The sequence below is a fragment of the Bos mutus genome, chromosome 3 (genome assembly GCF_027580195.1).
Source record: "Bos mutus isolate GX-2022 chromosome 3, NWIPB_WYAK_1.1, whole genome shotgun sequence".
In the NCBI taxonomy this organism is placed as follows: domain Eukaryota; kingdom Metazoa; phylum Chordata; class Mammalia; order Artiodactyla; family Bovidae; genus Bos; species Bos mutus.
The window spans coordinates 48404541-48419244 of NC_091619.1; the positions used below are offsets into that span (position 1 = coordinate 48404541).

General features: G+C 37.6%; 1 protein-coding gene across 8 annotated transcripts in view; it reads left to right on the top strand.

Annotated features, from left to right (window-relative positions):
* The window catches only part of BCAR3 (BCAR3 adaptor protein, NSP family member), a 221552-nt gene extending 218995 nt beyond the window's left edge, over positions 1 to 2557 (top strand). For all 8 annotated transcript variants that reach the window (XM_070367657.1, XM_070367658.1, XM_070367659.1 and 5 more), the window contains one exon: positions 1175 to 2557. In XM_070367657.1, the coding sequence (XP_070223758.1) occupies positions 1175 to 1353 (179 nt within the window). In that variant the 3' untranslated portion in view covers positions 1354 to 2557. The remainder of the gene's footprint in view (positions 1 to 1174) is intronic.
* The last annotated feature ends 12147 nt before the right edge of the window (positions 2558 to 14704 follow it).

The window sequence follows — 14704 nt, forward strand, 5'->3', positions numbered from 1 at the left end:
CCAAACTGTAAAGCTTCTATGAGAAAACATAGAAAGTCCTTGTGTCTGGCAAAATTTCTTAAGCCATAAAAAGCATGAACTATAAAACACTGATAAATCAAAATTCTACATTTTGCTCTTTGAAAGACATTATTAAGGAAGCAAAAAGGCACACCACAGACCAGAAGAAAGTATTTGGCAAACATACATCTGATAAAGGACTTATTATCTAGAATATAAAGAATTCTTACAACTGAATGAGAAGAAAAGATTTGAATAGACACTATACCAGAGAGGATATACAATGACAAATATCTATATGGAAAAATGTTCAAAGCATTAGTTATTACAGAAATATAAGATTAAACCACGGTGAGATGCCAGCACCACTATCTAGAATGACAATAGAGTTCACAACTGGACTCTTCATTATGTTACTGATGAGAATATAAGACGTATAGACATTTTGGAAAAGAGTTTGACAGTTTCTTTAAACATATATTTACCATATGAGCCAGTACTTCCACTTCCAAAGATATGAAAACACATGTCCATGCTAAGACTTAATCACAGATGTTCACATTATTCATAACAGCCAGAAACTGGAGACAATTGAAATGTCTTACCACTCAGTAAACAAAATGCAGTATATCCATATAACTGAATACTACTCAGCAATAAAAAGGAATTATTAACAGGCAACAATATGGAATAATATCAAATTTCTAGACAAGGCAAAATAGCAATGGAAAGCAGATTAATGGTGTGGGGTAGGTTCAGGGATTGACTGAGAAGAGGTACTAGAGATTTTCTAGGGTTCTAAAGTGGTGTGATGTTTATACAACTCTATAAACTGTACAGCTAAAAAAAGGGTGAATCATGCCAAGTAAATTATAAAGCTTTAAAAAAAATACTTGAACACTCCTGCACTACTACAACCCATGGTGGCTTGTGCGCACAAATTTTATTCTGTCATAGTGACTTAGTTATTCTTTCTCTGAAGTTGCTCAGATCCTTGGGGGTGGGGGATGGTCTCCCCTTCCTTATATAGAAAGATCCTATATTTTTCCTTGAGGGCATTTTTTAAGTTCTGAGAGATGTTCATTTTGATCTTACTTTAAACAAGCAAGTTTTCAGTCTATTTTCAACACTGTTTCAAGCAGAACTGAAGTTTTTTTGGTTTTGTTTTTATTAGGTTTTCAACCAGATGAAGAAATGAGTGAAGTCTTCAAGACTGAATTCCAAATGAGATTGCTTTGGGGCAGCAAAGGTGCACAAGTCAATCAGACAGAGAGATACGAAAAATTCAATCAGATTTTAACTGCCCTCTCACGTAAATTGGAACCTCCTCCTGTAAAGCAGATGGAGTTTTGATAACTCTCCAGAGAAGCTTAGGATATAATTTCAAGCTTATCTACTTTCTCCTCAGAGAAAGCTTATCATTTGATAAAAGTAATAATGTGCAAAACTGACAATATACAGCTTTTAGTATCCACAGGATATTAAACATGTAAATTGCACAGAGCACACTTATTTATGAATTGTTTAAAATTACTACTGATTTTAAAATAAATGATAATTTATTAAGGTAACTGTTGCTAATGTTGATCAACAAATTTAAGTGAAGACCCAGCTATATTGGCTGGTTGCTTTCTATTACTGAGGTATATGACCATTTCAGTTTTAATTCCATGTCAGATAAGTGTAAATAGAAGAGTTTAAAAGCATGAAACTGAAGATATCAGTTGTATGATATTCTCTAACTAAATATGAAAAATGTAAATAGTCATATGAAAATATATCTTTTTGCGAAACAACTGTATCCAGTCTCTTTAATACTAAACAAACAATTCATTGTAGTACAATAATTCTACCTCCTAACTCCTTGGGGCACCTTGTTCCCTTGCCACCACATCCTGATAGTAAACCAAAATCAAGAGAGTGGTATAGAAAATTTAAGGTATCTGGCTTAGGGGACAGGGTAAAATAGTGCTATAGGTGGAGCTGACCCCAGAATACCTACAAGTTCCAACAGACGCTCTGGTGCTTGCTGGCAGCTGGACTTCAGTCAAGTTAGTTAGCCCTCAAATCCCATGTGCAGCACAGCGGCTGGTATGCAGTGGGCACCAGATGCTAGCGTGCTTCACCACATTATTTCACAATAAAGTAGCTTTTCCTCTAGCTGATGAGTTTTCTAGGTTTTTTGACTTCCCAAAGGGGATACTTTCTAGTTTAACAGTATCTGTCTCAATTTTTTTCTATTGTAGAATTTGAATACAAGTCTTTAAAGTATCAATAATAAACTTCTATCACTCTGCCACCAAGTGTCACTTAACGATCTTTTTCTTCCTGTCTTCTAAATAATATGGGGATCACACAAAATAGTTTTATATCCCACTTTTCTCCAAGAAGTTGTGAAAATTTCTCCAGGGTGGCCTTTGAAAGAAAGGATTGGTTCCAGAGGTTACACTATAATTTAACCATCACTCTATTATTGGTAATCTTAAGTATGTCCACCAGAACTAAGTACAAAGCTCTCATGTGGTCTATTTAATAAAATGGAAATATTAGTTTCAAATCCTGGACTCTGTATTCTCATTAATACAGCCTAGAATCATGAAGCCCTTCTTCCAGTTTTTAAAAGCCATCTTTTTTTTTTTCCTGAAAACACCAAAGCACACTTCCACTTCTGGTGGTATGGGGGTTCAGATGCTCTTAGAAATCCCTCTAACTAAATTTTCATAAACATACCTTTTAATGCACTGTTAAGCTTCCCTTGTGGCTCAGCTGGTAAAGAATCCGCCTGCAATGTGGGAGACACAGGTTCAATCCCTGGGCTGGGAAGATCTCCTGGAGAAGGAAATGGCAACCCACTCCATTATTCTGGCCAGAAGAATTCCATGGACTACAGATCATGGGGTCACAAAGAGTTGGACACAACTGACCAATTTCCACTTTCACTTCACTTTCAAGTTTGACAGAATGAAAAGGGAATCCCTAAGAAATAATCTTCTACTCCTCACCTCACTCATCAAAAGGAACAGCAAATTTAAATAAACTCTGTAAAAGGAAGTTAAAGACCCTGGGTAGCCCTAAAGGCAAATACTGACATCAACTCAACGAATGGAAGACAGTATCTTAAGGGAGCTGAACATGAAATGCCTCCATTAAGTAGGAATCCTTAAAGGATCCCTGTTGGCAAGCTGGAAAAGAAATAATTTGCCGGAAAAGAGAGGTTACCAGGGAACATTTACAATAAGAAAAATAATTGTAATGATAATGGTCTTTGGCGAGGATTTGCAACTACAAGTGAAAGTGTTAATCACTCAGTTGTGTCCAACTCTATGCGATCCCATGGACTGTAGTCCACCAGACTCCTCTGTCCATGGGATTCTCCAAGCAAGAATACTTGAGTGGGCTGCCATGCGCTCCACCAGGGGATCTTCCAACCCAGGAATCAAACCTGAGTCTCTGCAGGGAAGCAACTATAAGCCGGTCCTCAAATAGGTCTGGAGTAAACTTGACAAAATTTATAAAACTCAAAACCAAGAAACTGATTTACAGTGGTAACAACACACACACACACACACACTATATATATATATATATATATATATATATATATATATATATATATATATATATATATATATATATATATATCAGAAGGCAATGGCACCCCACTCCAGTACTCTTGCCAGGAAAATCCCATGGATGGAGGAGCCTGGTAGGCTGCAGTCCATGGGGTCACATGACCCCATGTCGGACACGACTGAGTGACTTCACTTTCACTTTTCACTTTCATGCATTGGAGAAGGAAATGGCAACCCACTCCAGTGTTCTTGCCTGGAGAATCCCAGGGACGGGGGAGCCTAGTGGGCTGCCGTCTATGGGGTCACACAGAATCGGACATGACAGAAGTGACTTAGCAGCAGCAGCAGCGTAACACAAACAGAAACAGTGTCATGAAAAATAAAATGCTGGGGGGGAAAGATTTAGAATCCCAACAACTTCAGATACTGGAATTATCCCATTTTGAATGCAAAGCATTCATATATGGATTTGTATAAAGAAAACATGAACTCAAACAGGAAATGAGTATTTAAAAAAGGATCAGATTTTTAAGAGAAACTAGGTAGACCCTTTAGAAATGTATAATAATGAAACTCAAAACTCACTGGATGCTAATAATAAACAGAAGATTAGATCCAACTGGCTTCCCAGGTGACACAGGGGTAAAGAATCCGCCTGCCAAAGCAGGAGACACAAGAGATGCAGGTTCAATCCCTTAGTCAGGAAGATGTCCTTTGAGTAGGAAATGATAACCCATTCCAGTATTATTTCCAGGGTTATAAGAACAGTCATGGGGTTGCAAAGAGTTGGACATGACTGATTACACTTCAAAAACATATCGGAAGACCATGGCCAGAATACAGCAAAGAAAAAAAATAGGAGAGATTAAAAGTGAAAGTTAAATTGCTCAGTCATGTCCAACTCTTCACAACCCCATGGACTGCAGCCTACCAGGATCCTCCATCCATAGGATTTTCCAGGCAAGAATACTGGATTAAAAGACCTGAATAATTTGTAATAGAATGACCCAATGCATCTCATCAGAGCTCAAGAAGGAAAGAGAGAGAGAGAGGGGAAGGAATTCATCCAGAAGAGTGAGCAGAGAAACTGCTAAGCTTATAGGTATATTAAGGCAAACACTAAAAATAGTGTCTACTATGTGGGGTTAAAAAAAGTCAATTAAAACAGTAGCACAAACCAGAAGTGGGGTGACTAGTTACTAGAGTTTTGATAAAGTACTAATTACTCTTAGATACTAATTAGCTTTAAGTTTTAAGTGAGTATGCAAAGTATCAAGGGTAAATACTACAAGAACAGAAATTATGGTCCAAATTTCAAACTAGTAGAGAAAAAAAAAATGGAGAATACCAACAAGATTGCCGGGAGAAATATAAACAACTCGGATGTGCAGATGAATCACTTTAATGGAAGAAAGTGAAGAGAAATAAAGAAACTCTTGATGAAGGTGAAAGAGAAGAGTGAAAAAGCTGGCTTAAAACTCAACATTCAAAAAACGAAGATCATGGCATCCAGTCCCATCACTTCATGGCAAAGAGGGGAAAAGTGGTAACAGTGACAGATTTTATTTTCTTGGGCTCCAAAATCACTGCAGACGGTGACAAGCCACGAAATTAAAATGTCTGCTCCCTGACAAAAAGCTATGACAAACCTAAACAGTGCATTAAAAAGCAGAGACATCACTTTGCCAACAAAAGTCCATATAGTCAAAGCTATGGTTTTTCAAGTAGTCATGTACGGATGTGAGAGTTGGATCATAAAAGAAGGCTGAGCGCTGAAGAACTGACGCTTTCAATTTGTGGTGCTGGAGAAGACTCTTGAGAGTCCCTCAGACAGCAAGGAGATTAAACCAGTCAGTCCTAAAGAAAATCAACCCGGAATATTCACTGGAAGGACTGATGCTCAAAGTGAAGCTTCAATACTTTGACCACCTGATGTGAAAAGCTGATTCACTGGAAAATACCCAGATCCTGGGAAAGACTGAGGATGAGATGGTTGGATGGCATCACTGACTCAATGGATGCATTTGAGCAAACTCTGGGAGATAGTGAAGGGAAGCCTGGCCTGCTACAATTCACAGGGTTGCAAAGAGTCAGACACGATTTAGCAACTGAACAACAACAAACCAAAAATATATTTAAAGAGACATAAAAAAGTGAGATGAATAGCAGGCACAAAGACAGCAGAAATAAGTCTGAACTTATCAATAGTCATTATAAATGTAAACAGACTGAACCCTCCAGTTAAAAGTCAGAGGTGATCAACTAAATTTACAACAAAACCACTCTATGTATTTAAAAGAGAAATAAAGCATAAAAATACATAGAAATTGAAAATTCATTTTCTAAAAAGGTCAGGATAATTATGAAAGAACAGGGTATAATTTGTGAGAAGAATGTGGTGGGTTACTGAGGTGCTGGTAGTGCTTTTTTGCCTGACTTAAAAGTTACTGACTTTCTAATAACTTAAGCTGTACATTTATGTTTTATACATTTTCTGAATATTTTATCATAACATGTTAAGCATTGCTTAGGAATATTTGTATATTGTTGTATATTGTCACCCTGCTTATTTAACTTATATGCAGAGTACATCATGAGAAATGCTGGGCTGGATGAAGCACAAGCTAGAATCAAGATTGCCTGGAGAAATATCAATAACCTCAGATATGCAGATGATACCACCCTTATGGCAGAAAGTGAAGAACTAAAGAGCCTCTCAATGAAAGAGGAGAGTGAAAAAGTTGACTTAAAACTCAACATTCAGAAAACTAAGATCATGGCATCTGGTCCCATCACTTCATGGCAAATAGATGGGGACACGGTGGAAACAGTGACAGGCTTTATTTTGGGGGGCTCCAAAATCACTGCAGATGGTGACTGAAGCCATGAAATTAAAAGATGCTTGCTCCTTGGAAGAAAAGTTATGACCAACCTAGACAGCATATTAAAAAGCAGAGACATTACTTTGCCACAAATGTCCGTCTAATTAAAGCTATGGTTTTTCCAGTAGTCATATATGGATATGAGAGCTGGACCATAAAGAAAGCTGAGCACCGAAGAATTGATGCTTTTGAACTGTGGTGTTGGAAAAGACTCTTGAGAGTCCCTTGGACTGCAAGAAGATTCAACCAGTCCATCCTAAAGGAAACCAGTCCTGAATATTCATTGGAAGGACTGATGCTGAAGCTGAAGCTCCAGTACTTTGGCCACCTATGTGAAAAGCTGACTCACTGGAAAAGACCCTGATGCTGGGAAAGATCGAAGGCGGGAGGAGAAGGGGATGACAGAGGATGAGATGGCTGGATGGCATCACTGACTCAATGGACATGAATAAACTCCAGGAGTTGGTGATGGACAGGGAGGCCTGGCGTGCTGCAGTCCATGGGGTCACAAAGAGTCAGACACAACTGAGCGACTGAACTGAAGTATCAGAACTTGGTGAAGAAATTTTTTAATGTTATTCTATTAAAAATCTGAAAACCACTGAAAAGAAGTATATGAAGGAACCATGCTCATCAACTAGAATATTCAGTATTAGATATAATTAGTTCTTAATATGATCTATAAATTCAATGCAACCCCACTCAAAATTCAATAGGACCTTTCAAGCTAGCTTGATTAAGCTTTTTCTAAACCTGTAATGGCTAGGAAGTCAAGACCATCAATGGTTAGGAAAGTAAGACAGATGGAGGAGGGTATCTGTTCTACCAAATATAAAAGCTCATGATTAAAATACACTATTGACTGGAGACAATATTAATACGTTTTTAGAGAGTGATACTGTTAACATCAGGGCTTCCCTGGTGGCACTAGTGGTAAAGAACCCACCCGCCTACCCAGGAGGCATGAGACACGGGTTTGATCCCTGGGTCAGGAAGATCCCCTGGAAGAGGAAATGGCAACTCACTCCAATAGTCTTGCCTGGAGAATCCCATGGACAGAGAAGCCTGGCAAGCTACAGCCCACAGAGTTGAAAAGAGTTGGGACATGACTGAGTGACTTAGCATGCATGCACAATTAACATCACCATGTGAAGTGGTTAGAGCTTAAAATGATCCAGGGTTCATTAGACAACTTGTGACTATCATGACCATTTACATTTTGCACTCAGGTTTTTGTTCCAACCCTATGTATATTATAAATGTACAAATTTTCAAAAAGGACACAGTGAAATTTTGAGTGAAGAAAAATTTTTCAGTGAATCTTATGCAGATACAGATACTTTCTCTGATTGGCTGAGCAACGTATACACTAGTGTCACAAATGACAGTTCTTCAGAATATAGTTCTGATTCAGATGATGTTGAGTATTAGACCAACAAAGACAAAAAAACTTCAGTGACTGATTCTGATACAGAAAGTGAAAATGAAACTCACAGTGCTGGAGAATGCTCCTTTGCTTCTGCAGAAGAGTGGATTGCAAACATTTCATGAAAATTAGACTTTACACGTATAACTACTGCATGTAATAACCTGCAAAGTGTTAGTGAAGTAATTAATTATTGGCTGGGCCAAAATAAAAATCACCAGCCATAGGCATTCATTTCTGCAAAATCCCCTGGTCAATAATGAGTTAAATTACAGTAATCAAAAAAAAACTGTCATTAAAAATTTGATATATGACAGGAGCATAACATTGCCACTCAGTGGGGGAAAGGATGATTCTTTAAATAATTCTTGAACAAATGGTGAAGCAAATGAAAGGTAGAGGAGATGGTTCCTTACCTCATATGCTGAAATAAAATCTAGATGAATTAAAATACCACATGTGAAACGCAAAACCATAACACTTTTAGAAGAAAACACTGGAGAATATCATTTTTACTTTGAATCAAGGAAGAATTTCTTAAAACTAGATAGGAAAGCATTAAATATGAAAGATTCATCGATCTACATTAAAATGAACTTCTATTCATCAAAAAATAATCCTAGACAGACTGAAAAAACTGGAAGATAGCAGCAGCACATAAAAATAACGAAGTATTAGTATGGCAGGTACCGCCAGGATGGCCCCAGAGCTTCCCTGCCACCTGGTTTCACAACCTTGTGTTGTCCCCTCCCACATATACCAGGGCTGGTTTGCACATCTGAGATTAGGCTATAAAAGATTGCCTATTCTACCTTGAATTTTTCTCCTTTGGATCACTCACTAAAGAAAGCAAGATGCCACACATAGTGATGAACATCCCTATGAAGAGGTCCACATGGCAAGGATGATGTGAATGATCTTGGAAGTGACTCTCCAGTCCAGTGTGAGTCAAAGTCTTGAGATGATTGCAACCCTGGTCAGAACACCCATGAATAAATACAGATACCAACCTAAGGAAAAAATGGGCAAAAGATATAGAGGCTTTTCACAGAAGAAGAAACACAATGCTAAATATGATGGTCAACATTATCAATAATCAAGAAAAAGCAAGACTATAATAAAATGCTATTTTACATCCATTGAACTGGAAAAAAAAAAATGAAGTCTTACTCCTAAATTGTTGGTGAGGATGGGAGAATAAATAACCCTTATACATTAACTTGTAGGTCTGTAAAAATGTTACAATCACTTCAAGGGGAAAATGTGGCATTCCCTTTTTAAATTAAAGATAAATATAACCCATAACTTAGCAATTCCATTCCTAGCCATAGATCTTAGAGACTTATATTAGTAAACATGCACATGGATGTACATAAGAGCACTGTTTATTCTAGCAAAATTCAGTAAACAGACCAAATATCCATCAACAGGAGAACAGATAAATTCTGTATATTTATATAATGGAATACTATACACAGTACACTGAACTATGCATAAATATGGATACATCTATTAAGTGGAAAAAGCAACTCTCAGAAGATACGATGCAGGGGCTTCCGTGGTGACTCAGTGGTAAAATATTCACCTGCCAATGCAGGAGACATGGGTTCGATCCCTGGTCTGGAAAGATCCCACACACCATGGAGCAACTAAGTCCATGGGCCACAACTACTAACCTGCACTCTAGAGCCCAGTAACTGCAACTATTGAGCCCAGGTGCCACAATTACTAAAGCCCAAGTGCCCTAGAGCCTCTGCTCCACAAGAGAAACCACCACAATGAGAAGCCCGTGCACTTCAATGAAGAGCAGACCCCTCTCTGCAACTAGAAAAATGCCCACATAGCAATGAAGAACCAGCAAAGCCAAATAAGTAAATAAATAGAAGATACTATGCAATATTCAAATATACTTAAGAAGTGGGATGTTAATACATAAATCACTATGAACGAATGAATTAATGTACAAATCAACGTGCAAATCAACTAAAATAATCCCCTTTATTGTTTAAATACACATAAGTTTATCAAGCAATAAAAGTGGTACAACATCAATCACTAATAATTTCCATAAAATAATTAAAGTTGGGTTGGTATAACTTTGTTGACTACCACCAACTAAATAATGCCTCCATGATTTAACACAGGGCTGCAAACTCTTCCAATGACTTCCCCTTCCCGTTGCTAATTATTAATTTACTAGTGTACTACCTGGCACCCAGAGACAGTAGACACGCAGCTGATCTCCGTCTCACCTCACTGGTTAGAACAGTACCATTTGGATGCAGGCTGTATGCCAAGAGCCAGTGGCAGGAGCACCCAGTTAGAAGACAGACAGCACAAAAGATGAGGGAGTGGGAGCAAACTGGGTGGGGACTGATGATCCTGGCTGCCAGAACTGGGAACTTGTACTTTGTCTCAGATGAGCCAAGGGAGCAGTAGTGCTGTCACTTACCATATTCTTCTGGGTTATGAAACGGAGGATGGTAGATTCCCTCTCCTCACCCGTCTTTAATGACCAAGGCAGGCTAACTCTCCACCACAGCACAAGATGCCAAATAAAACAAAATGCTAAAAAAAAAAAAAAAAAAAATCTAAAGGGGCACTACTGTTGTTTAGTCATTAAGTGGTGTCTGACTCTTTGTGACCCCCATGGACTGCAGCCTTCCAGGCTCTTCTGTCCTCAGCTCGCAGAGTTTGCTCAAATGCACGTCCACTGAGTGGTGAAAGGGCCATTTCTGCACCACAAGAGGCTATGCCCCCAAACACCAGTGTCTACCCACACTCCCTTCCAGTATCCCCAGCTGCTACCAGATCTTCGATATGTCTCCTCCCCTTGAGCAGGACGAGGCATTTCTTTGAAGGGTGAACAGAGGAGGTCTCCTCAGCTTAGCTGTCCAGGGTCCTCTCCCACTCAAGGGGCTTATGAAACCAAGAAGATTCCCCAACACCTGAAATAATACATATCTATAGTAAGACCTTCAACTTTGTCTCTAGTACTCAAGCCAGAAATGCATCACGGAGTGTCACGTGGTTTCTGAAATAAACCACATGTAGTGAAATTTATAAGATTAACAAGTTTTACTACTTTTCAGAATTATTTTTTACCAACCAGTAAGGAAATACTTCTACAGCATTAACTGCAGCTATTTCAGTGTGCACTGGCTACATATGAGCCCTGCTCATAACAGAGTACGACACCATCTTTACAGAGCTCAAAACATGGAAAACTCATCAGGTTTAGAAAAGAAAAAAAACCCATGTGGTAAAATGAAAAAAACAAGAAACATAAAACTCAGGATAGCAGTTATCTTTGAAGAAGATGGAAATGGTAATTTTCTATTTCTTGAGTTGACAGATTTATGTTTATTTTATGATGGTTCTTATCTCCTCAGGGCTGACATTTGGGGTTTACCAAATCAGCTCATTGCAAGCTCCCATTCTCTATAATAATGCCATTACAATCTTATAAAAATGAGTACAAAATCTTGTTAATTACTGAAATTGTGCTGAAATCAGGATAATTAATGTCTGTAGAATTTCCCATCTATATGTAAAGGAAGAAATGAGGCTACCGAAATGTGACTTATTCTTAGGACCCAGGTCAGGTGCCCATTATATTTTCTCTTAAATGCTGACAAAAATTATCCAGTACTTTTAAGAGTTGTCAAAGTTCACAGAAGTTACTCGTCAAAATCTGTATTTCTTAATGGGCAGAAGACTTAGACACTTCTCCAAAGACATTCAGATGGGCAACTGGCACATGAAAAAATGCTCAACATAAGTAATTATTAAATGCAAATCAAAACTACAATGAAGTACCACCCCACACCTGTCAGAATAGTCGTAATTTTTTTTTTTTAATCTAGAAACAACAAATGCTGGAGGGGTAGAGAGAAAAGGGAACCCTCCTACATTGTTGGTGGGAACATAAACTGGTGCAGCCACTATGGAGAACAGTATGGCAGTTCCTCAAAAAACTAGAATTGCCATTTGATCTAGCAATACCACTCCTGAGCACATATCCAAATAAAACTATTATTCAAAAAGATATATCCACCCCAATGTCCATAGCAGCACTGTTCACAATAGACAAGACATGGAAGCAACCTAAATAGTCATCAACAGAGGAATAAAGATATAGCACATATACACAAATAGAATAATACTCGGCCGTAAAAAAGAATGAACCATCTGCAGGAACATGGATGGACCTAGAGACTGTCATCATTATCAAGTTAAGTCAGAAAGACAAATACCATGTGATATCACTTTTCTGTTAAATCTAAAATATGACTCAAATGAACCTATCTACATATAGAAACAGACTTAAGACACATAGACAACAGACTTGTGGTTGCTACGGGAGGTGGGAGGGATGGAGTGGGAGTTTGGGATTAGCAGATCCAAACTTGTAAATGTAGAATGGACAAACAACAAGGTCCTACTATATTCAATATCATGTGATACACCATAATGGAAAAGAATTTTTAAAAGAATCTGTGTGTGTTGTATATATGTAACATACAAATATATATGTCTGTATAACTGAATCACTTTGCTGTACAGAAATTAACACATTTAAATCAAAAAAATGTTTTAATTTATATTTTCTTATCCCCCACCTTTTGGCATCTCTTACATTGTCTATAGTTTCTTTGATTACAGACAGTGATTATACCCAGGAATATATTGGATTAGCCGAAAAGTTCCTTTGGTTTTTAAGAAAAAAAAAAAAACAAAACAAAACACACGCACACATTTTTTCATTTTCACTAAGAACTTTATTGAACAACGTATTCACCATTTTGTTCCACTACCTTCTGCCATTTTTCAGGCAACTTCATAATTCCATTTCCCCCAAACCTTATCTTTTTGAGCAAAGAACTGTTCCAGGTGCCTTTTACAGTCTTCCAAGGAATTTTTTCATTTTTTCCATTAAGAGAATTTTGTAAAGACAGAAATAAATGGGACATTGGAAGTCACGATGTCTGGTAAATAAGGTGGATCAATCAGAACTTTCCAGCCAAGCTGTTAACAGTTTTTGCCTGGTCATCAAAGAAACATGCAGTCTTATGTTCTCCTGATCAAAGATTATGGGTTTTCTCTTGACTAACTGTGGATAATTTTGAGTGATTGCTTTCAGTTGATATAAATGGGAACAGGACTTGTTGGAATGAATTGTCTGGTTTTCCAGAAGGAGCTCATAATAGAGGCCTCCTCTCCAATTCCACCATACACACATCACTTTCTTGGGAGAAGACCACCCTTTGGTGTGGTTGGTGGTGGTTCATTTTGCTTGCCCTGTGATCTCTTCCATTCCACATTACTGTACAGCATCCACTTTCCATTGCCCATCACTATTTTAAAAACATTTTCATTATGTTTAAGTAGAGAATCACACGCAGAAACATGATCAGGAAGGTTTTTTTCACGTAATTTATGTGGAACCCAAACATCAAAGAGATGAACATAACCACGCTGGTGCAAGTGATTTTCAACACTTGATTTGAGATGTTGGCTATCTCCCGTGTGGTATAATGTTCTTGATTTGATTGCTATCAACTTCAACTGGTCCAACAGACCATGGAACTTTGTCCAGAGAGAAATCTCCAGCACAAACCTACACAAACCACTCCTGACACATTTGATCAATTACAGCACCTTCTCTATACACTGCATTTTTTTGTATTTGAGTTTTTACCTTTCTTGAAATAACAAACATAATATGCCTAAATTGTTGCTTTTTTTTCCTTCCATCTTCAGTATTAAAATGGCTACACAAAAATTCACCAATTTTCTTTTTTCTAACGCACGCTGATATGGCAGCAGTTACAATACAATCTAACAACATTGTTAAACTAAGCACTGCTAGAGCCATCTTATGAGAAAAAACAAACAAACCTTTTAGCCAACCCAATATTTGATCCCAGGTATATGAGCTCATTGAAGTAGTTTTGGTGGTTTTTTAAAATATTTTTTTCACTTGCACTAATACGTTCTTCACGAAGAAAATCTATCCTTTACAATAAGTCTGGAGATCCTTTTCCTTTTACTCTTTCCTTAATACTGCTATAAGGATGTTATCTTTCCCTACCAAGTAGGATATGACTTCCTTGATTTTGGTTCAGATAGTAAAAGTCCTTTTCATTGTTGAGTATTCTGATAGGCGTTGTTTTCCTGATGTTTTGTTTTGTGTATGTCCCTGCTTACAAGCTTGGCATGGATCTCTAAATTTTCATCTCAACAATTACAGCCCCTCATTGTTCAGGATCAACTCTGAATTTCATTCCTTTTTATAGTTTCTAGAACTTACTAATCATAGTTTTGTATTTGCCCTTTTAAAAAGGTTAATCTTCTGAAATTAAGACATCCTAAAATCATGGATGTGACACTAACTGTGGCCAACATTCTGTTTCCATGTTTTGAGATGCCATGAAGACACAGGCACTCGCTCTGACAGAAGCATGGGAAATGCTGACCAGCCTGAGACTAGATCAAGCTATGTAGTACAGGGACAGTTCTTATGGATGCAGAGGATAAGATGGTGTAAAAGGAAAAGTCTAACACAGCTACTGTAGAACAAAGATTAAGAAATACAAATTATTATTCACTGTAAAGAAAGTTAACTTTTTTTTTCTTTAGGAAAGCTTGAGAGAAACTAAAACTACAATATAACTTTCAAAACTGCTTTGCAAAACTTGTTGCCATTTATGGAATGTAGCCATCTAAGCTGTACTACCTGGAGTGTAGCACATTCAATAACAAAACCAATACATCTCTTTAATTCACATAGCGATAATAAGAGAGAATTCTATACACCTTAA